Consider the following 24476-nt stretch of genomic DNA (forward strand, 5'->3'; position numbering starts at 1 on the left):
CCTTTTTTGTTTTTAAGTTTATTTATTTATTTTGAGAGGAAGGAGTGCTGGAGAGGGGTAGAAAGAGAGGGAGGGGGAGAGAGAGAACCCCAAGCAGACTCCACACTGTCAGTGCAGAGGCTGATGCAGGGCTCAGTCCCAGGAACTGTGAGGTCATGTCCTGAGCCCACATCAAGAGTTGGAGTCTTAACTGACTGAGCCACCAAGGCACCCCTTTATTTTTAGCTACTTAAGCTTTCTGGCATGCCAAAAATCTTGAGGCAAAGAATTACAGAATGTCTGTCTACCTACTTGGAATGCCTTTTTGGAATTATGGAGATAGGAATGGAACATACAATGAGCAAAAAACTTAAGAAATCATCTTACCAACAAGATGGAGTATATCCATGTGCACTATCCTTCCCATTAAATATGGATAAAAACCTCATATTATATATGACATATATATGACATATTTTTTAATGTTTTTAAATCTTTATTTTTGAGAGAGAGAGAGAGAGAGAGGGAGAGAAACTGTGAGTGGGGGAGGGGCAGAGGAAGATGGAGACACAGAATCCGAAGCAGGCTCCAGGCTCTGAGGTCTCAGCACAGAGTCCAATGTGGGGCTCAAACCCACAAACTACAAGATTATGACCTGAGCTGAAGTTGGATGCTTAACCGACTGAGCCACCCAGGTGCCCCTAGAAGACTCTTAAAGTTGGAGAGATAAAAAAGCAAAGTAGCCAGAGACTCCAGACTCAAGAAATGACACAAAGTGAGCTCCATGTATTTCCTCTTTGACTCCTGTATATATTGGACTAGATATGACAGAAGCCTAAATCCCAGAAATGCCAATGGATACAGAAAATAAAAGCCTCAAGAAAAGTCTGCTCTCTCTTGACAAAGAAAAAGGGCAACCTAGTCAGGAAGAAATGTTTCTTTTTTTTCTTTTCTTTGATAACCATCCGACTTTGGACAAATAACACAGGGATGGGGAGGGGAAGCAACAATCCTCCTATCTTTTTTAGCAAAGGCTAAGTGGAGAGCCTAGACTATCATCCTTGACCGATGCTAGTAAGGGACCCCTCCCACCTCCTCTCTACCAGTGTTGTGTCAGAGGAGGCTTCTTGCCCTCATGAGGCAATAATATGGTGTCCCTTCCCTCCCAGCCAGGATGGTATCTGAAGAGGCCAATTATGGAACCTGGACTTTCACTACCACACAGAAGTAATGAAGTGTCCCTCATAACCACCTCCCCATGGTGCTAGTGGAGGCTGAGTAGGGAGCTTAGATTTTCATCCTACCTGGTAATAAAAAGGCAACCCTTACTCTCCCAGTGGGATGATGATGTCAGCAAAAGCAAAAGGGGAACCTGGATATCCATCTCCTTCCAGTAATAACAAGGTATCCCTCCTACAGGGTTAGTAAGAGTGGGGAGTCTGGACTTTCACCCACCAATCAAGTGATAAAGAGGTGGTGTCCCTTTTCCCCCACTGGAGCAGTTTTAGTGAAGACCTGCGAAAACAGGATGATTTCATAAAACCTAGAGTCTCATAACATAAAATTCAAAAAGTTAAGCACACAATGAAAAATCGCTCATCATACCAAGAACCAGAAAAATCTCAATATGAATAAGAAAAGACAACAGACGCCAATACCCAGATGACAGAGACATAAGAATTATCTCACAAGAATTTTAAAGGGCTCATCATAAAAATGCTTCAAAGAGGAATTATAAAAATGCTTAAAACAAATGAAAAAATAGAAAGTATCAGCAAAGAAATGGAAATTATAAAGAATATTTAAATGGACATTTTACAACTGAAAAATATAATAACCAAAATAAAAAATTCACTGGATGGGTACCTGCTGGCTCAGTCAGTAGAGCATGAGACTCTTGATCTTGGGGTCATGAGTTTGAGCCCCATGTTGGGTGTAGAGATTACTTAAAAAAAAACTTACTGGATGGGCTCAACAGTTGAATGAAAATGACAAAAGAAAAAAAAATCAGTAAACTTGAAGATAGAACAATAGAAATTACAAAATCTGACCAACAGAGAGAAAATGGACCAAAGGGAAAAAGTGAACAGATAGGGATCTATAATGCAAGAACAAAATATCTATGTTTGTCATTGGAGTCTCAAAAGGAATAGAGAAAGACAGGGAGGGGGAGAAAAAAACATCTTAAAAAATAATGGCTGAGAACTTCCAAAATTTGGGTACAAACATGGACATAAATCTGAGTGAGGCCCAAATGTGATGAACTCAAAGAAGTTCATGCCAAGATACATCATAATCAAATTTTAGAAAATTTAAGACAAGGAAAAATGTTTAAAGCAGTGGGAAAAAAGCAATGCATTATCTAATGGAAAACAACAATTTCAAGGTCATCAAACTTCTAATCCAAATCCATGGAGGCCCAAAGGAAGTGGCACAACATTTTCAATTTCAATTTCAATTTCAAAGAATAGACAACCAAGAATCCTACCCAGAGGGAGAATATATTTCAGGAATGAAGGTGAAATTAAAACACTCTCAGATTCAGGAGAACTAAGATAATTTGTTATAAGCAGACCCACTCTAAAAGAATAGCTAAGGAAATTCTTCAAACACTAAGATAATGATGAAACAAGACTCTTGGACCATCAGGAGTGAAGAAAAAAGCAAAAAGTAAAAGTATGGGTAAATATAAGAAACTATTTTTCCTTAATGTTTTCTAAATTATGTTAGACAGTTGAAGCAAAATTATAATATTGTTTGATATGGTTCTTAAGGCATTTAGAAAAAATATTTAAGACAGTTATAGTATTGGTGGACTGAGTGGTGAAGGAACCTAAATGGAAGTAATATTTCTATACTTCACTCAAACTGGTAAAATGCTGACACCAGTAGTTTGTGACGAGTTACATAAGTTATGTAATATCTAAAGCAACCTCTAAAAATTACATATATATATATATATATACACACACACATACTAAAAAGAAGTATGTATAAATCAAAGTAGAATTCTAAAAAATGTTCAAATAGTTCACAAGAAGGCAGGAAAAGTGAAACAAGTGAATGAAAAGCAATGGGACCAAATAAAAAATAAACAATAAAATAGTAAACTTATGCTTTAACTTATCAATAAGTACATTAAATGTAAAATAGTCCAAATTCATCAACTAAAAAACAGATTATCAGAATGGGTTTTTAAAAATGTGAGCCAACAATATGCTATAACCAAGAAAGTCACTTCAAATATAATGATTTGGATAGGTGGAAAGCAAAAGGTTAGAGAAAGACATGTCATATAAATATTAATCAAAAGAAAGCATGAGTGGCTTTATAGGGGCGCCTGGGTGGCTTAGTTGGTTAAGAGTCCGACTTAGGTTCAGGTCATGATCTCAAGGTCCCTGAGTTCCAGCCCTGCCTTGGGCTCTGTGCTGACAGCTCAGAGCCTGGAGCCTGCTTCAGATTCTGTGTCTCTTTTTCTCTCTGCCCCTCCCCTCTCTCTCTGCACGCACACGCTCTCTCTCTTTCTCTCTCTCTCAGAAATAAAAAAACATTAAAAAATTTTCTTAAAAAAAGAAAGAAAGTAGGAGTAGCTTTATTAATATCAGATAAAGTAGATTTCAGAGCAAAGAAAATTACCAGAGAACAACATTACATAATGATACAACAATCAATCCATTAAAGAAATTTTAATTAAAGTTTTATATGCCCTAAAAAACAGACCTTTAGACTATAGGAAGGAAAACTGATACAACTTGGAAAATAGAAAAGTTCCCAATTATATTTGGAAATCTCAACACTCTTCTCTCAACAGGCAGACAGAAAATCAACAAGAATGTAGAAGAACCTAATACCATTAACCAACTAGGATCTAATTGACATTTACAGAAGAACACTCCACTTAACAACTAAATAATATACATTCTTAGGAAGTGCCTTGGAACATTAACCACAATTGGCCATATTCTGAGCCATAAAATGAAAATAACAAATTCAGGACAATTGAAATTATATAGAGTATGTATGTAGATTTATGATGCCTTGATATCTGGTACAGTAAGTCCTCTAGCTTTGTTCTACTTTTTAAAGACTGTCTTAGCTGGGAATGCAAGCTGGTGCAGCCACTCTGGAAAACAGTATGGAGGTTCCTCAAAAAACTAAAAATAGAACTACCCTGCGACCCAGCAATTGCACTACCAGGCATTTATCCACAAGATACATGTGTGCTGTTTCAAAGGGACACATGCACTCCCATGTTTATAGCAGCACTATCAACAATAGTCAAAGTATGGAAAGAGCCCAAATGTCCATAGATGGATGGATGGATAAAGAAGATGTGGTATATCTATACAATGGTGTATTACTCAGCAATCAGAAAGAATGAAATCTTGCCATTTGCAATTACGTGGATAGAACTGGAGGGTATTATGCTAAGTGAAATTAGTCAGTCAGAGAAAGACAAAAATCAGATGACTTCACTCATATGAGGACTTTAAGAGACAAAACAGATGAACATAAGGGAAGGGAAACAAAAATAATATAAAAACAGGGAGGGGGACAAAACAGAAGAGACTCATAAATATGGAGAACAAACTGAGGGTTACTGGAGGGGTTGGGGGAGGAGGGATGGGCTAAATGGGTAAGGGACACTAAGGAATCTACTCCTGAAATCATTGTTGCACTATATGCTAACTAATTTGGATGTAAATTTTAAAAAATAAAAAATTAAATTAAAAAAATACTGTCTTTATTCAAAGACTTACTTTGAATTTTGAAATCAATTTCCACCAAAAAAGAAAAAGTTATGTGGATTTTCATTAGAAATGATTTAAATTTCAATATCCAATCGTCTCTAATATTAACTGTCCCAGTTCATAAACATTTTATATCTATTCATTTAGTTAAGTCTTTACAAGTTTATCTTAGTGATATTTTGTAGTTTTTCAGTGTACAGATTTTTTATGTCATTTATTGGATATATTTTTATATATTTGTTATCTTTGAAGCTATTTGTTTCTAAAGTATATATGGAAATACAATTTTGTGTATTTTCCTAGTATTTGGAATTGATAATTTCACTTTTTTCATACAGTATTGTTGGTGCATTCACTTGAATTTTCTATGTAACCCAGTCTTGTAATGTATGAATAATAATAGATTCCAATAATTATACATTTCATATCTTTTTATTATGTATTTATAGCTCACATATTTTATTATACCACCTAACCCCCTTATTATTTTGTTTTATTATTTTTTTTAAATTTAATGTTTATTTATATTGAGAGAGAGAGAGAGCAGGGGAGGGGCAGAGAGAAAGAGAAAGAGAATCCCAAGCAGGCTCCACACTGTCAGTTCAGAGCCTGATGAAGGGCTTGATGTCACGAACTTCGAAATCATGACCTGAACTGAAATCAATAGCTGATTATTCAATGAATTGAGCCACCTAGGTGTCCTGTCCCCCGTATTATTTTAAATAAAAATAATGAGACATCTTGTTACATTCCCAATTTGGGGGGAAAGCTTTCAATATCTTACCATTATATCTTGATGCCCATGGAAGAGTTTTTTGTTTGTTTTTGGTTTTGGTAGATATTCTTAAATCAAATTAAAAACATTTTATTCCTAGCATTCTAAGAGGCATTTTCTCTTTTTAACTATGAATGGGTATTCATCTTTCACTTATGATATATTTTCATGACCTGAATTACTAAACCAAGAACTCTTGGCTTATTTAAATCACATTCAACTATATTTGTTGAGTGCCTCTACTGTACCAGGCCATCTGCGAGGTATTGGAAATACAAAGATAAACTGTCATAGAATGGGTACTAAATGTTTCTGAGGCAGAACTAAAAATAATGACTAACTACAAACATAATACAAAAAAAATCTATTTTTTATTAAAATAAATTTTTAAAAAGTTGAATTGATTACAATCATTAGAATAACTTTAATCCAAGCAAACATGCACAATTGAATTTAAATTCTTATCTTTCAGACTTGGGATGATGGTTTAGCGCAGGTTGCTAAAGCGTGGGCAAACAAGTGCAAGTTCAAACACAACTCCTGTTTATCAAAATCCTATGGATGTCATCCGACTTTTCAATATGTTGGAGAAAATATCTGGCTAGGTGGATTCAGCATATTTTCACCAAGATTGGCTGTTATTGCTTGGTTTAATGAAACTGCATTTTATGATTATAATGCCCTATCATGTTCCAAAGTTTGTGGCCATTACACACAGGTAAATATTTGATATTTTATTGATTAGTTCTTCTTTATGCACATTTCGATCAAAAGAAAACTTTTTGAGCATTTTCTTTTAAGTGTCTTTTGAGTATCTAAAAAATACACCTTTATTTGAAAGCTATTTATACTGGGAATAGAATTCTATGTACTGATTTTTTGTGTATTTGTTTGTTTTGTTTTTCTGAGTTTAAAAATCTTAAAAAGTGAGACTGTCATCTCACTTGCATTGTTTCCAACTAGAAATCTACTATAATCTTTTATTTATTCCTTCGTACTTAATGTGTCTTTTTGCTCTGACTGCCTTTAAACCATTTCCCATTATTACAGGTCTCCAGCAGTTTCATAATAATGCACTGCAGTTTTCTTCATGCTTTTTGTGCTGCCGTTTACTAAGCTTCTGGGAACTGTAGGTCTATGGTTTAAATCAAATTTTGAAAAATGTTTGCCATTATTTCTTCAAATATTTACCATTCTCACTTGTTCCTCCCTTCAGAGTTGTTACCCATGTAGGAGACCACTTGAAGTTTTTCCATAGTTGACTGATGTTTTCTTCTCTCTAGATTATTTCCCCTCTATGATTAATTTCAGAGAGTCCTATTGCTATACCTGAAGTTCACTATTTTTTCCTCTTTTAATATCATCAATGACTGTATCTAGTATGTTTAATCTTTCATCTAGCTTTTTAATCACATGGGATACAGTTATAGTCACTATTTTAACGTTTTCCTTCCTAATTTACCATCCATGTTAGTTCTGTGTTAGTTTAAATGGATTGATTTTTCCTCTTCGTTATGGGTCAAATTTTCCTGCTTCTTACCCCACTGGAGAAATTTTATTATATTTTCAACTTTGTAAATTTTGCCTTTTTGGATGCTGCATTTATTTATATAACTATAAATATTCTTGAACTGTCTTCTGGGATAGTTACATCATCTGAAAATTGGTTCCTGTAAGGCAAGACTCTTATGCAGATTCTACCCAATGCCCCAGAAATTGATATTTTCCAGTGTGGCTAGTAGAAATAGGCTCCCTTCCTAGCCCTGTTTAAGTCTTAGCATTCTTTCCTCTAGTTTTTATAGGTAGTTCTTTTCCAGACCTAGGGTAGTTTCTTCACATGCATGCTGATTAATGCTCTGCTGAATTGATGGTGAGGACTCCTTGTAGATCGCTATAGTTGTGTCACTGTACGATTTTTACCACCCCGGTGCTATGTTCCTGCCTCCTTGGTCTCCCCACATTTTCAGCTCTGCCTCTCAGCTGTGTGAATCCATTAAGCTTCTCCTGGTTTCCCACACCTCAACCCCCACCTCCCCAGCCATGACCTGGAAACTCACAGCAATAATCTGGAACAATTGTACAGCCTGAATCTTTTCCTCTCAAACCACAGCGGGCATTGATGTTAGTGGCCTGATGTTAGTACCTTGAAAACATTATTTCCTGTTATTTTTCCAAGTATTCTGGTTGTTTCAGTGGGAATTTTTGGTGAGAAGTAGAGGTCACTTTTAAGCTAAGCCAATCCTGAAAATGGCACTGAGCTCCTATGAAGCCTCATTTGAGTGACAGAAAGGGCTGTCTTCTCCAAACTTACTCATCAGTATAAGATGTATACAATGACTCAAAGCAAGTCATTTTTATCAGAGAAGCACTGAACAAAGAGGTTAGCAGCTTCCATGCTCCCCCTCTATTCACCCTTTGCCCAGTAACAGGACACTGTAAGTCTGGACACTCTTCTCAGGATAGATGTTGTCTGCAAAGAATATAGTTTGGCTACTGCTGGGAAAATTGAAAGAATAGAATCCAAATGTCAGGTGTACTGATAACAAGCAGAATGCAATATCCTTAATATGGCATCAAGACCAAGTTACAACCTTTATATAATCCTTTGACTCTCTCTCTTTTGTTTCCAGAAAAAAGGAACCTTTTCCCAAATAACCCTCCTCCCCTAGCATTGCTGCATCAGAATTGGAAGTTCACTCCTCACTGGCTAATTTACACATATGCTTAGGTAATTAGGAATGGGTGCATTCTTCCTATGGGTTCAACAACTATATCTTGCTTATGTTCTAAACAAAATAAGCCAAAAATTTCTTGCATTTACCATTGCAGATATTCATACTGAAGTTACAACCAGTGTTTGCATTGTCACATCTAGTCCCTTTAATGAAAGCAATACATTTTAAACCTACACATAGTCAATATTTACTTTTACCATTCCCAAAGCCAAAACAGAATCACAACTTAGATATATTAAACAAACAGAATTTTATGGAGTTGTCATTTATTCGTGAACCAAATTTTTAGACATGGTTTCCTAAAATATATACATGCTTGCAGTTGTATAGCTTATTAACTTTTTGAAACATTCAAAAGGAAAAGGATCTCTTTTGGATCTAACTTAATTTCATTTTATTAAATAGGAAACTAGAATTTATCTGTCAGAATTTATCTGTCAGTCTCTAAAGCCACAGACATGGTTAGAAGCAAAACTCATTTCTTTTTTTTTTTTTTTAATTTTTTTTTTCAACGTTTATTTATTTTTGGGACAGAGAGAGACAGAGAGAGACAGAGCATGAACGGGGGAGGGGCAGAGAGAGAGGGAGACACAGAATCGGAAACAGGCTCCAGGCTCTGAGCCATCAGCCCAGAGCCCGACGCGGGGCTCGAACCCACGGACCGCGAGATCGTGACCTGGCTGAAGCCAGACGCTTAACCAACTGCACCACCCGGGCGCCCTGCAAAACTCATTTCTTAATTCTCAGTTCACTGTCCTTTTTATTACACTTTGCTTTTTCTCAGGCAACCAAAGAGGCTTTAAACTATATTTTGCAAAACTGTTGATTCTGGCTACACCTACGCCATGGGAAATAGTGACTAACACATCAGTTTATAAAATATGTTAATAAATTTTGTTAACCGAATTATAAAATAAATGAATTCAGAAAATTCATTTATGTTGTCAAAATCTATTTTAACTTTCCTTGGAGGATTTTAATTCATTCCCTTAATTCATTCAGGAAATAGAGAAAAATTCCCTTCTATCATTGTCACAAAGAAATAGTAATCTGCTTCACTTTTTTTCTCTCTCTCCCCATGTCTGGTTTTCCATAGGAGTCTTCTTCTTTTTGAATAACTTTGCTATTCTTTGCAACTAGACAAAAATAAAGATTCACCATATCTGTGTCAGGCATCTTTCTTCAGTGAACTCATTATGTCCTTAATCTCTATCCCTGTCTGTCTCTTGTGACTTAACAAAGGTAAGAATATGGTTAAGACCACAAAATTTGAAATGTGATCATAAATGAAGTAGAATATTTCTGATAAAAAGAAAGAAAATTTCATTATTGCTTTCCCTTATATTATGATTTTAATATCATTTGTATGATATGCCCATGGAGAAAATTTAAATATATTTCATAAGTCATCTAAAAAATATAACTGTTTATGTTATATTCTCCTTTTGATTTATGAGAATTAACAGTGAGGAAAAACTAGTTAGCCCTCAGGAGAGCAGACTTAACAAAATAGTTGTTTAATAGTAAAAATTAAGGAAAAAAACACAATAAATAGCGTGCATTCATTTTTGATAGCATGATAAAGATGAGACCTGTTCTCATAATGCATTGTTTCCATAAAGTTGTTTTACATATTTTATTTTAAAATTCCTTTCCTTATAGGTAGTTTGGGCCAATTCATATAAAGTCGGTTGTGCAATTACAATGTGTCCTACACTTGGGAACCATGAAACTGCCATATATGTATGCAACTATGGACCTGCGTAAGTTATTTTGCTATTCAAAATATTTTAAATTAAAATACATGTTAAGAATTGTTTCCAAAATAGAACCTTTTACTAAAGAGACAAGTATATTTTTGATAAGTGAAGTCTCGTGCTCGCTTCGGCAGCACATATACTAAAATTGATAAGTGAAGTCTCTATAACACTACTCAAAAGAAATACATTAAAATAGAAGGTGGTGAGAGAATATTACCTTATGTAGAAACATTATACCTGTCATAAAATAATTAAACTTGAGAGTGAACATTATGGAAACTTTAAAGTTTAAAAAAAAAAGATAACAAAATACATTGTCATAGTAATATCTAAATATTTGGAACACAAAATAGGGTGGCAGAGGCTTATCTAGTGTAACATACTTGGGATGAGTAAATGATTGAGAATGACAGTGAAAAGCATATTTTTCTAGGAAAAGAATATCATAATTTTTAATTGCCTTGCTGATAACTTTATATCTAAATGGAAATAGAACATTAGCCTAAGGGGAATCCCAAACAATGACATTCTGGAACTCTTATCCCAATACATAGAAACATGAAAGAAGATAAAAATCAGTTAGTAGTTCAACTCTTTTAACAAACAAAATTTTAAAAACAAAATGTACAAAAAATGAAAATGCAGGCAAAGAATAAATATATATAATTTGCAAAAACAATCTGATATGTGCAAAAATTGCTATGGAGAGGTACAAAATGTGTACATCTCTTTCTGTATTTTCTATGGTTCTCTCTCAGTTAAAAATAAAAACAAGAATGACAAATACACACCCTTAAAACTTGGGGCAGAGTACAATTTTTATAAATACCAGAGAAATTGCAGAACCACTGAATGCTTATTTATTACCATTCAAAATAGAATACACAGAGAAAAAAGAATCCAAAAAAGATAAAAAGAGCATCAGTTATCTGTGAGATAAGTTTAGGGAGAAATGGTTTCCTGAAAGACACAGGGACAGAAAAATATTTGAAGAAATATGGCCCTAAAGTTTCCAAGCTTAAGGAAAATTATAAACTCACTGACCCAAGAAGGCTAACAAATCCCAAATCTGCAGAAAGAAAACTACACCAACTCACCTTAAAATAAAAAATTTCAAAACCACTAATAAGAGAAAATTTTAAAAGCAACCAGACAACTAAGACATGTTACATACAGAGAAAAGATAAGGATGATAGATTTTTCAGTGGAAATAATGTCAGAGACAGAACAGCAATATCTTTAAATACTGGAAGAAAAAAAAACTGTCCACTGAAAATTTTATATCTTTTGAAAATCTTTCAAAATTAACAAACCATTGGAAATGGTAACCACATGGGTAATATATAGGATGTTTTTCTTATTATTTAACTCTCTTTCAAAGATAATTATTTAATTAAAGATAACAGCAGTATATTGTGAGAGTTACAACTACACAAAATTAAAATATGTGAGAATTGTAGCACAAAGGTTAAAAGAGAAAAATGGAAGTATATTAAGGTTCTTCTACTGTACATTAAGTGCAATAATTTAACTTGACTGTGTTAAGTAGAAGATACATATTATAAACCCTAAAGTAACTACTTAAATAATAAAACAAACAGCTATAGCAAAGACACCAGCAAAGCATGTAAAATTAGATTTCAAAATATTCAATTAATACAAAGAAAGGCAGAAAAAGAGGAAAAGGGAACAACAAACAGATGAGACAAACAGAATAAATAAAATGATAGCCTCAACCTAACTTGAATCAATAATCACATCAAATGTAAATGGTATACCCAAAGTAAAAGGAGGAGATTGCAAGATTGGATAAGAACTCAAGAACCAATTATATTCTGCCTGCAGGAGCACATTTTATTTCTTTTAAGATTTTACTTTTAAGTAATCTTTACACCCAATGTGGGGTTCTAACTCAGAACCCTGAGATCTAGAGTTACATGCTCCACTGACTGACACAGCCAGGCACCCCTATGAAAGCACACTTTAAATATAAAGACAGAAATAACAAGAAATCAACCACAAGAAAAAGTCTGTAAAGAACATAAATATACAGAGGTTAAAGAACATAAATATACAGAGGTTAAATAATATCCTACTAAACAACAAATGAGTCAAATAAGAAATCAAAGGGGAAATACAAAAAATACATGGAGACAAATGAAAATGAAAACACAACAGTCCAAAACCTTTGGGATGCAGCAAAAGCTGCTCTAAGAGAGACATTTATAATAATACAAACCTACTGCAAGAAGCAAGAAAAATCTCAAATAAATAACCTAACCTTTACTTAAAGGAGCTCAAAAAGAAAAGAAACAGGGGCACATGGGTAGCTCAGTTGGTTAAGCATCTGATTCATAATTTCTGCTCAGGTCATGATCCCAGGGTTGTGTGATTAAGCCCCGCATCAGGCTCTGTGCTGAGCTTGGAGCCTGCTTGGGACTCTCTCTCTCTCTCTCTCTCTCTCTCTCTCTGCCCCTCCCCTACTCACACTCTCTATTTCTCTCTCAAAATAAATAAATAAACATTTAAAAAAGAAAAAGAAAAAAACCCCAAAACATCAGAAGGAAAGATATAATAAAGATTAGAGCAGAAATACACAAAATAGAAACTAAAAAAAAAGGAAAGAAAGAAAAAAAGAATGAAAGAAAGAAAGACACAAAATAGAACAAATCTATGAAACTAGAATCTGGTTCTTTGAAAAGATAACCAAAATTGATAAACCTTTAGTTGGACTCATTGAGAAAAAAAAAAAGAGAGAGGCAGTACTCAAATAAAATCATAAATGAAAGAGAATAAATAACAAATGATACCATAGAAATATAAAAAATTCTAAGAGAATATTATGAAAAATTATATACCAACAAATTGGACAACCTAGAAGAAATGAATAAATTCCTAGAAACATATAACCTACAAAAACTGAATCAGGAAGAAATAGAAAATTTGATCAGATTGATTATCAGCAATGAAATTGAATCAGTAATCAAAAAGCTCCCCAAAAAACAAAAGTTCAGAACCAGATGACTTCACAGGTGAATTCTACAAAACATTTAAAGAAGTAATTCTTTGTCTTCTCAAACTATTCCAAAAAATAGAAAAAGGAAAATTTTAAAATTCATTCAATGAGGCTATTACCTTGACAGAAAAACCAGATAAAGACATCACAAAAAAAGAGTACTGTAGGACAATATCTCTGATGAACACAGATGCAAAAATTCTCAACAAAATATTAGCAAACCAAACCCAACAATACATTTAAAAATCATTCACCATGATCAAGTGAGATTTATTCCTGGGATGCAAAGGTGGTTCAATATTCACAAATCAATTAACATGATATATCACATCAATAAGAGAAAGGATGAAAAACATATGATCATTTCAATAGATGCAGAAAAAACATTTGACAAAGTACAACATCCATTCATGATAAAAAACCCTCAACAAACTAGGTTTAGAGGGAACAGATGCCAACATAACAAAGGCCATATATGAAAAACCCACAGCTAATATCATACTCAATGGTAAAAAACGGAGAGTTTTCCCCCTAAGATCAGAAACAAGACAAGAATGTCCACTCTCACCACTTTTATTCAACATAGACACAGCAACCAGGAAGAAAAAGAAATAAAAGGCATCCAAATTGGTAAGGAAGAAGTAAAACTTTCATTATTTGCATATGTCATGATATTATATATAGAAAACCCTAAACTCCACCAAAAAAACTACTAGAACTGATAAATGAATTCAGTAAGGTTGCAGGATACAAAATCAATGTAGAGAAATTCATTGCATTTCTATACACTAATAATAAAGTAGCAGAAAGAGAGATTAAGAAAACAATCCAATTTACAGTTTCACCAAAAATAATGAAATATCTAGGAATAAATTTAACCAAGGAGGTGAAAGACTATAAAACATTGATGAAAGAAATCGAAGACAACAGAAATAAATGGAAAGATATTCCATGCTCATGAATTGGAAGAACAAGTATTGTTAAAAATGTCTATACTACCCAAAGCATCTATAGGTTTAATGCAATCCCTATCAAAATACCAATAGCATTTTTCACAAAAGTAGAACAAATAATGCTAAAGTTTGTACAGAACCACAGAAGATATCAAATAGTCAAAGCAATCTTGAAAAAGAATAAAAATGGAAGTATCACAATCCTAGATTTCAAGATCTACTACAAACCTATAATAATCAAAACAGCATGGTACTGACACAAAAACAGACACAAAGATCAATAGAAGAGAATAGGGAGCCCCAAAAGAAACCCATGATTATACGGTCGATTAATCTTTGACAAAGCAGGCAAGAATATGCAATGGAAAAAAGACAGTCCCTTCAACAAATGGTGCTGAGAAAGCTGGACAGCTACATGTAAAAAAAAAAAAAAAAAAATTACACTGGACCACTTTCTTACACCATATACAAAAATAAACTTAAAATGGACCTAAATGTGAGACACGAAACCATTAAAATCCTATAAGAGAACATAGGCAGTAATTTTTCTGACATTGGTCATAGCAACATTTTTCTAGATATGTCTCCCAAGGCAAGGGAAACAAAAGTAAAAATAAACTATTGGAACTATATCAAAATAAAAAGCTTCAGCTCAGTTAAGGAAATAATCAACAAAACTAAAAGACAACTTACTGAATGGGAGAAAGATATTTGGAAATGACATATCTGATAAAGGATTAGTATCCAAAATGTATACAGAACTTATACAAGTCAACACACACACAAAAACAAATAATCCAATTAAAAGTGGGTCAAACAGGGGCACCTGAGTGGCTCAGTAAGTTAAGCATCCAACTTCAGGTCAGGTCATAGTCTCATAGTTTGTGAGTTCTAGAGTTCTAGCCCCATATCAGGCTCTCTGCTGTCAGCACAGAGCCCACTTCAGATCCTCTGTCCCCCTACCCACTGCCCCTCCCCTGCTTGTGTGTGCATTTGCACGCACTCTCTTATTCTCAAAAATAAATAAACATTAACAAAAATAAAAATGGGTCAAAGACATGAATAGACATTTCTCCAAAGAAGACATATACATGTCCAACAGACATATGAAAAGATGCTCAACATCACTTATCATCAGGGAAATGCAAATCAAAACCACAATAAGGTATCACCTCACACCTGTCAGAATGGCTAATATAACAAACTAATGAAACAACAAGTATTGGTGAGGATGTGAAGAAAAAGGAACCCTCATGCACTGTTGGTGAGAATGCAAACTGCTATAGCTACTGTGGAAAACAGAACTACCATATGATCCAGTAATTCCACTACTGGGTATTTATCCAAAGAACATGTAAACAGTAATTCAAAAATATATATGTACACCTATGTTTATTGCAGCATTATTTACAATAGCGAAATTATGGAAGCAACCCAGCTGTCCATCAATTGATGAATGGATAAAGAAGCCATATATATATAATGGAATATTACTCAGCCATAAAAAAGAATAAAATCTTGCCACTTGCAAGAACATGGATGGATTTAGACAGTATAATGCTAAGTGAAATAAGTCATCCAGAGAAAGAAAAATATCATATGATTTCACATTTATGGAATCTAAGAAAGAAAACAAAGAAAAAAAGGGACAAACCAAAAAAACAGATTCTTAACAACAGAGAACATACTAATGGTTACCAGAGGGGAAGTAGGTGGAGGAATGGGAATAGGAAGGAATTAAAAGAGTACACTTTTCATGATGAACACTGAGTAATGTGTAGAATTGTTGAATCACTATATTATACATCTGAAATTAATATAACCCTGCATGTTGACTATACCTGGAATTTAAATATATATATATATATATATATATATATATATATATACACATACATAAATACAATTAAAATAAATCAAAAAACAAACAAAAATAGATTAAAAGTACAAGAATGGAAAAAGGTTTACTATGTTAATATTAGGTAAAAGAAAGCAGCAGCATCTATACTAATAACAGATAATGTAGATTATAGAGCAAAGAATAATACCAAAAATAAAGAAGGTCGTTTCAAAATGACAGTAGGGTTAATCAAGAAGCAACCTGAATGAAATGGAAAAGTTCCTCCAGGAACACAAACTGCAAGGGATAAATGAAATCAAGGAAAGCCACAGAGCAGTATCTCTTATGAACATAGGTACAAAATTATAAACAAAATTTAGCATTCGAATCCAACAATATAGTAAAAGCATCATACACCTTGTCCAAATAGAATTTATTCCAGGAATATAGGGGTGATGTAGCATTCTAAATACATCCATCACTGTAATTCACCATAGAAATCAACCTAAATATAAAGATCACATGATCATCTCAACAGATTGAGAAAAAGCCAAACATTCATTCCTGATAAAAGCTCTCAGCAAGCTGGAAACAGAAGGGAACTTCCTAAACCTAATAAAGGGCATCTGTGAAAAATCTATATATAATATTATACCAATAGTAAAACACTTTTCCACAAAGTACCAAAGAGTAAATATGTTAGGCTTTGCATGCCATATACATTCTGTTACCTTCATCTTTGTTTTTATTTTGTTTTAAAAAGTCCATTAAGAATTAAAACAAAACAAAACAAAACAATTGTTTGCTTGTGGACTACACAAAAGCAGGCCAGATTTGGCCTATGTGTCATACTTTGCTGACTTCTGGTCTATAGATCTATATAAAAAAATCTAATGGAATCTATGAAAATTCTTCTAAAACTATTAAATAAATTTAGCAATTTTTCAGGATATAAGATCAATATACAAAAACTCAATTACATGTCCCTATACTAGCAGTGAACAATCATAAATTGAATTAAAATAACTACCATTTATAACTGCATCAAAAATATAAATTATCTAGGGATAAACCTGGGAGAAGATACAAAAGACCTATACACTGAAAACTACACAATATTCATGACAGGGGTATCTGGGTGGCTCAGTTGGTTAAGTGTCCCACTTGATTTCAGCTCAGGTCAAGATCTCACCATTCGTGGGATTGGCCCCCCCCACTGGGCTTTGCACTGAGAGCACAGAGCCTGCTTATAATTCTCTCTTCCCACTCCCCTGGTTGTGCAATGTGCATGTGCTCTCTCTCAAAATTAATAAATAAACATTTAAAAAAATATATTCATGACAGAAATTAACAAAGAAACAATGGGAGAGATTATACCTTATTAATGGATTAAAAGACTCAATATTGTCAAGATGCGATTTTCACTGAATTGAACTATAAATTCAGTACAATCCCAATAAAAATTCCAGATTTTTATTGTAGAAATTGACAGATTGATCATAAAATTTTTATGGAAACGAAAAGGACTTAGAATAGCCAAATCAATGCTGAAAAAAATTGTAGAGTTAACATTATGTTTTCCAGAATTATTAAAGCTAGAATAATCACAACATTGTGATATTAATGTAAAATTAAATAGATCAGTGGAACAGAATGTAGAGTTCAGAAATAAACCCCATACATGGTTGTTCACATATGTTCAACTAATTTTCCAAAAATGCACAAAGACAATGCAATGTAAAAAAGATTTTTAAACAAATGGTTCTGGAACAGTTTATCATCCATATATAAAAAACAAAAATAGGGGCGCCTGGGTGGCGCAGTCGGTTAAGCGGCCGACTTCAGCCAGGTCACGATCTCGCGGTCCGGGAGTTCGAGCCCCGCGTCAGGCTCTGGGCTGATGGCTCAGAGCCTGGAGCCTGTTTCCGATTCTGTGTCTCCCTCTCTCTCTGCCCCTCCCCCGTTCATGCTCTGTCTCTCTCTGTCCCAAAAATAAATAAACGTTGAAAAAAAAATTTTTTAAAAATAAAAATAAAAAAAAAATAAACTTAGATCTACACAACACACAACCTATAATAATGAACTCAAAACGGATCATAGACCTAAATGTTCCAACCCAAAACTGTTGAAAGAAAACACAGATGAAGGCTTTGTGACCTTAAGATAGCCCCCAATTTTTTTAGCTATCACATCAAAACCATGATCCATAAAAGAACAAACTGATAAGTTGGGTTTAATTAACATTTAAAATTAATGTTATTCAAAGACACTGGTAAGAAAATGAAAAAACATGCCTAAGGGAGAAAATGTTTGTAAAGCATCTATAATAAAGGTCTTATATTGAGAATATGCAATGAACTCTCACAATTCAATATTAGGAAAACTTAAAACTTAATTTTTTTTAAATGGACAAAAGATTAACAGGGAAGAAATGCAGATGGCAAATAAGCACAAGAAAAAATTCTCAACATCATTAATCATTAGGGAAACACACATTAAAACTACAATGAATACCACTACACAATTAGAATGGCTAAGGACTGGCCAATCCAAATCCAGACAAGGAAGTAAAGCAATTAGAATTCTCAAGACTGCTGGTAAAAATATACAGTGTTACAACTACTTTGTAAAACCTGTGTGGTAGTTACATAAAAAGTTAAATATGCACCTAGCACATGATCTATTCATTTCACTTCTAGGTATTTATCCAAGGAAACGTAGGTCCACATAAAGACTGGTAGAAGAATGTTCAAAGTGTGCACAGTAACTTTATTTGTAATAGTCAAAATCTGTAATAACCCAAATGTCCATCAACAGATGAATAAATAAATTGCAGCATATTCTTTAATGGAATACTACTACTCATGTTATTAATGTTTTTCTTTGTGTACTCTAGGTACGTAATACTTTTCAAAGTCTTCCACAGATACAGAGATGGGTGTGGGGTGGAGAAGAGGTTTCTTAAATGTAACAATTTACCTTACTGAAAAGCAGGCATAATAGTTGCAAATCTTTTTGGTACCTCATCAAACTGAACTACGTGAGAACCAGTGTATTGTATATAAAGCATGTTTCCACTTGCAATTTAAATTGTATTTATTCCATTTATAAAATCAAGAGATAATCACAGTGTTTACTACAAAAACTTTGTGGCTATCCCATGCATAATTATATTGGATTCACACCTAATTTGTATTCTATAGAATATTCAAGAATATAACTGTTGTGTGGATTAGGGACATCTGTAAAGAACAGTTCTAATGGTTTCATTTTACAAAATAAAGGAGCATAAACTTGGGACAAAAATTGTTATTTTTCCTTTTAAACATTCATGAGTGAGTGACCAAAACAACGTGCATAAATTCATGCACAAATTGAGAGAAATTAATAGCCCTTTGGCTAACCAATGATTCTCTTTTTTTACAGAGGAAATTTTCCAAATAGGCCCCCTTACACTAAAGGAGTATCCTGCTCTTTGTGTGCAAAAGAAGAAACCTGCGAAAACAAGCTCTGCCGTAAGCAAAAAGGAAAAAAAAAATTCATTTTATTCTGAGAGCAAAGTTTCCATGAATTAATTGTATTTTAAAATTTGGATCCTCAAGTGTATATAGAATTATTGACAAGATTTGATTGCTGCTATATGATGATATAAATCATTTGTCATAAATTATGTTTAAATTTTTTTAATGTTTATTTTTGAGAGAGAGAGTGAGAGAGAGAGAGAGACAGAGCATGAGTGGGGGAGGGTCAGAGAGAGAGGGAGACACAGAATCCAAAGCAGGTTCCAGGCTCTGAGCTGTCAGCACAGAGCCCGATGCAGGACTTGAAACCACTAGCTGTGAGATCATGACCTGAGCTGAAGTCAGAAGCTCAACCTAGTGAGCCGCCCAGGCGTCCCATGAACTAATTATCATATTTAAATTCAGATGATCCCTCCTTTCTTCACTGATTATTTTTCCTTTCAAGCTAAAGGACAGAAAGGAGTAAGATATAAGTATGATCCAGTTTGCTACTATACTCAAAATAACTATTCGTTGAGGTATATTTGTATTTGCTTCTAATCACCTCCTTTCATTAGTTATTGTTAAAATAGTGGCTCATTCAGAAGTAATGCATTAACCAATGCCCAAATGAATTGCGATTTAAAGCTACTATGTTTCTCTTCCATTATCAACCTTTTGGTTCTCACAACAGAGATTTTTTTAAGGATAAGTGCCTATATTCTGGATTGAAAAAGAATTTTGAGTGAAACAGGGGAAGAGAGATGACCTGAAAATTTGAGGAGGAGGGGGATTAGGAAGGAGAGGAGTAGGAAGAGAAGATTTGGTGCCACAAAAGAAGACACAAAAAGAATGCATATTAAATGATTCATTTATATAAAGTTCAAAAATCAGCCAAACTAACCTACCTTTGGCATTTGGAGTCAGGATATGGTTACCTTTAGAGAGGAAAGAGGAGTTAGTTGAGTAGAAGATGATGCAAGAATGACTTTCTACACCTATGCTACGGTGATCTACATCTGTTCACTTTGTAATAATATATCAATCTTTCCATTTATGAGGTACGCATGCTTCCATATTCATATTATACATCAGTTAAACAATGAGTCGGAAGTATGGCCCCTCCAATTTTAAATTTCATTCAAAGCAGTTTAAAACATAAACTGATTATATATCTCCTATTTGAAAATTAATATTTTTTAATTAAAAGGGCATAAAAATAACAATGATATAGTCTTCTTTTTCAAATTTCATTTAAATTCAAGTTAGCTAACATATTGTGTAATAATGGTTTCAGGAGTAGTATTTAGTGATTCATCCGTTACATATTTAACACCCAGTGTTCTGCCCAACAAGTGCCCTCCTCAATGCCCGTCACCCATTTATCCCACCTCCCACTCAACACCCGGCCAGCAAGCCTCAGTTTGTTCTCTGTATTTAATAGTCTCTCATGATTTGCCTCCCTCTCTGTTTTTATTTTATTTTCCCTTCCCTTCCCCTATGTGCCTCTGTTTTGTTTCTTAAGTTCCACATATGAGTGAAATCATATATTTACCTTTCTCTGACTTTTTTCACTTAGCATAATACATTCCAGTTCCATCCATGTTGTTGCAAATGCCAAGATTTCATTCTTTTTGATCCCCGAGTAATATTCCATTATATATGTGTATATAAATATATATATGTATATATATATATATACGTATACATATATACATATATATGTATATACATATATACATATATATGTGTGTATGTGTGTGTGTGTGTGTGTATATATATATATATATATATATATACACACACACATATACCACATCTTCTTTATCCATTCATCAGTAGATGGACATTTGGACTCTTTCCATAATTTGGCACTTTCTCTTTTTTTTTTTTTTTTACTTCTCCTTCCTGTCCAGTATCTAGGCCACTGTTATTTCTCACCTGAACTAGTAGTTTCCCACTTCTCTTCTTCTCCAAATTGTGTTACAGAAAATCGAGATCAAATCACTTTTCTTAAAATTCCTCAATTTCTTCTTACTCCAATTAGAGAAAAATATGACTGTCTTCCAAGGTCAACAAGCCCAGGCATGATCGTTCTGGCTCTTCCTTTTCTCCCCTACCATTTTTTTGTTATCCTCCCTTTGACACACTAAGCTCCATAAATACCACCCGCAAATACTCCATCCTCTTTCTGAAATCTCCAGCATCTGGATCACCTGTGGTTCTGCTTCTAGTTCCAAGATTGTTTTGTTTTCTCTTGGTTTGGTAATATGCTCTGTTTGTTGGTGTGGTGAATTGTCTTTAAAGATGGCCAATAATGATTCCTCCCCTCCTTATACATATGCCACTCCTCCCAAAAAAGTGGAGACTATTTCTCCTCCCCTTGAATAAGGCCTTCATGTTGTGCCAGTTCTGGGCCTACCCTTTAGAGGAGACTTGGCAACTTAGGTTTTTGTTCTGATGGAAGCTCCCAGCATTTCCAGAAATGTACGCCTTGGTGTACGCCTATTAAGTTTCTTTTAAACATCTAACAACACGTGTAAAACAAAAATGTAGAGTTCTCCTTTTCCTCTGCTGAACAGAAAGAGTCGGGGTTGTTCACCTTAATCCAAACACAACTTAGTCAACGCTGGCTTAGAATTCATGTAAGGGTTTGGCCCTGTTCTAAGGGTGTAGACTTCTAGGGCTTTCCACTGTTTGACCCTGTTCTAAGGGTGTAGACTTCTAGGACTTTCCACTGAGACACTGGTGTGTTCAATGTTGCCTTTTCCCAATGGGTTCTGAATTCCAATACTTATTGCTTTAGCACTCTGAAATTACTGAAAAATCTGCTTTGCTTTCCAGAAAATTTCACCCTAGGATTTTAGCCTCCTGCCCCTCATAGCTTCCAAATTAAACAAATAGTTTGAATACAAAATGGCCATCTCTTTGGCTCATTTCCTCTCCTCCACCTTTACCTTTCACCTGGATCTTGAACTACTCAATTCTCCAATTTTCTCTCTCTAGTCTTACAAGACTAACAAAAGTTCTGCTGGTTCTATTTCCCAAACATCAACCTCTGTCTGGGCAAAGCCCAGATTTTTAGCCCTATACCTGTGCCCCAAATGAACAAATGGCTCCAGAGAAAAAAACAGCTTTCATAACACCAGCCCATCTCTCCGTGGATCTACATCTCTAAAATCTTGACCCTCCAGTCTTTGTTGCTTTAGGAAATCTCTGAGGCTCTTAAACACTTTTTTGTTGTACTTTATCTGGATTTTCTAGTTGTGCTTAATAAGGACTTTTGTCTGTCATACATTTCTACATCCCAAGATTCCAGCAGTTATTAACAATGGGTCTCCAAGAGAGCACCACACAGCTTCAAAGTCTATGTTAATATTTGCTGCCTGGTAGGAGGTGTTTTCCCAACTTGTTTCTTTTCTAAATTATTCAGAAATTACTTGGCTCTTCTTGGACCTCTGCTCTTGCAAATTAATGTTAGGATAAGCTTATCAATTCCACAGAAGACCTTGAAATTTTGGTTGGAATTACATTGAATCTATAGATAAATTGGGAAAGAATTAACATCTTTGCTCTGGTTTCCACTTGTTTAAAGCCTATGATTTTTGATTTGTGCCTTTTCTCTTTTATGTTGATCAGTGTTTATATAAACTCAATTTTTAGTTTTGCTGACTTCCTTTTTGAGAGACAGGAGGAGATATAGCATAAGGGCTAAATGTATAGGTCTTAGAGTCAGATGGCTTAACTCAGAAGGTGAGTGATTTGTCCCCAAGTTAAAGAAGTTCTCAATAAACTTTGGCTACTATTATAGTTAAGGCCTCATTATTTTCTATCATTTGACCTAGTTTGTGTTTTTCATAGCACTAATCACTCTCTGCAATGATAAATTTTATTCATTTTTATTTATTTATTTTAAAATTGATGATAGATTTTTCTCCCCTTACTTTTCTGTAAGGAAACTTTATTTTTTCCTGATAACTATTTATACCCAAAGCCTATAATTATGTTCAATACATAATAGACACTGAAAAAGTGAATGAATGAATAAAAAATAAACAAATGAATTCCTAAAAAATGCAGGATCTTGTTAAAGACAGGGAAAAGAAAAAATGATGAGGGAAAGACATAGAGCAAATTTTGGAACAAGAGCCACACCAGAAAGGAATGAAATATTTAATGGAGGGCTCTGGGTACTAAAAAGTCAACATGAAAGAATTACATTCTTTTTCAGGGAATAAAGGCCATGGCAGAGTGCCACAAGTAAAGTTAACTCCTTTATATAGTTGAGTTTAGGCTTTTTTGCCTTCAACATGAGAGCTGCTCTAGAAATATCTGTTGACATGACTGCTGGCAGGGATACCATATAGATTTTTAACCACTGTGGGATTGGGGGAGGAAGCTTTCATTTTCTTAAGTTAAACTAAGTTTAAAGCTAAACCAAGTTTCCTAAGTTTATTATCTTACTTAAAAGGCCAGAAAAGCAAATGAATGTCTTTAATTCTCTAATATTTTTTCTATCTTAGGTAATAAAGAACTTGATAAGCCTGAAAGTACGTATCAAACTATTTCAATATTGATTCAATTACTTCCTCCCCCTGAAACTAAATGGAGCTTTTAACTGTTGTGTTTTATTGACAGAATATCCAAATTGGAGTCCACAAGGGAAGGCACCTCAGCAGATATCATGTAATTCATTGTGCCTAGTTTCTGTTCTTCTGAGACTATTTTAATCATCATTTACATACAAGAAAAATTCTCAGACATGACAATAAACGAATAGTTTATGGCTAAATGTAACTCTCATCAGTTTAATTCTTAAAATTTCTATACTTTTGTTTGTTATCTGAGTTTAATGTCTGATTTTAACAACAGCGTATTGTAGTATAGAAGGGTTACAATAAAAAAAGTTTTTTTAAAGAAATTATGCTGAGTGAAATAAGTCACTCAGAGAAGGGCAGATATATGCTTCACTTATATGTGGATCTTGAGAAACTTAACAGAAGACTATGGGAAGCGAAGGGGAAAAAAAATAGATACAGAGAGTGAGGGAGGCAAACCACAAGCGACTATTAAATACAAAGAACAAACTAAGGGTGGATGGGGGGTGGGGAAGAGGGAAAATGGGTGATGGGCATTGAGGAGGGCACTTGTTGGGATGAGCACTGGG

General features: G+C 34.1%; 1 protein-coding gene across 1 annotated transcript in view; it reads left to right on the forward strand.

Annotated features, from left to right (window-relative positions):
* The window catches only part of GLIPR1L1 (GLIPR1 like 1), a 36369-nt gene extending 12330 nt beyond the window's left edge, over positions 1 to 24039 (forward strand). Inside the window, exons 2-6 of the mRNA XM_047065141.1 lie at positions 5978 to 6223; positions 9903 to 10003; positions 19236 to 19324; positions 23833 to 23859; positions 23948 to 24039. Coding sequence (XP_046921097.1) covers positions 5978 to 6223; positions 9903 to 10003; positions 19236 to 19324; positions 23833 to 23859; positions 23948 to 24039 — 555 coding nt within the window. The remainder of the gene's footprint in view (positions 1 to 5977; positions 6224 to 9902; positions 10004 to 19235; positions 19325 to 23832; positions 23860 to 23947) is intronic.
* The last annotated feature ends 437 nt before the right edge of the window (positions 24040 to 24476 follow it).

The sequence above is a fragment of the Lynx rufus genome, unplaced genomic scaffold, assembly GCF_022079265.1.
Source record: "Lynx rufus isolate CCGP_SWC_20201006 ecotype Redwood Valley unplaced genomic scaffold, mLynRuf1.p SCAF_7, whole genome shotgun sequence".
Lineage (NCBI taxonomy): Eukaryota > Metazoa > Chordata > Mammalia > Carnivora > Felidae > Lynx > Lynx rufus.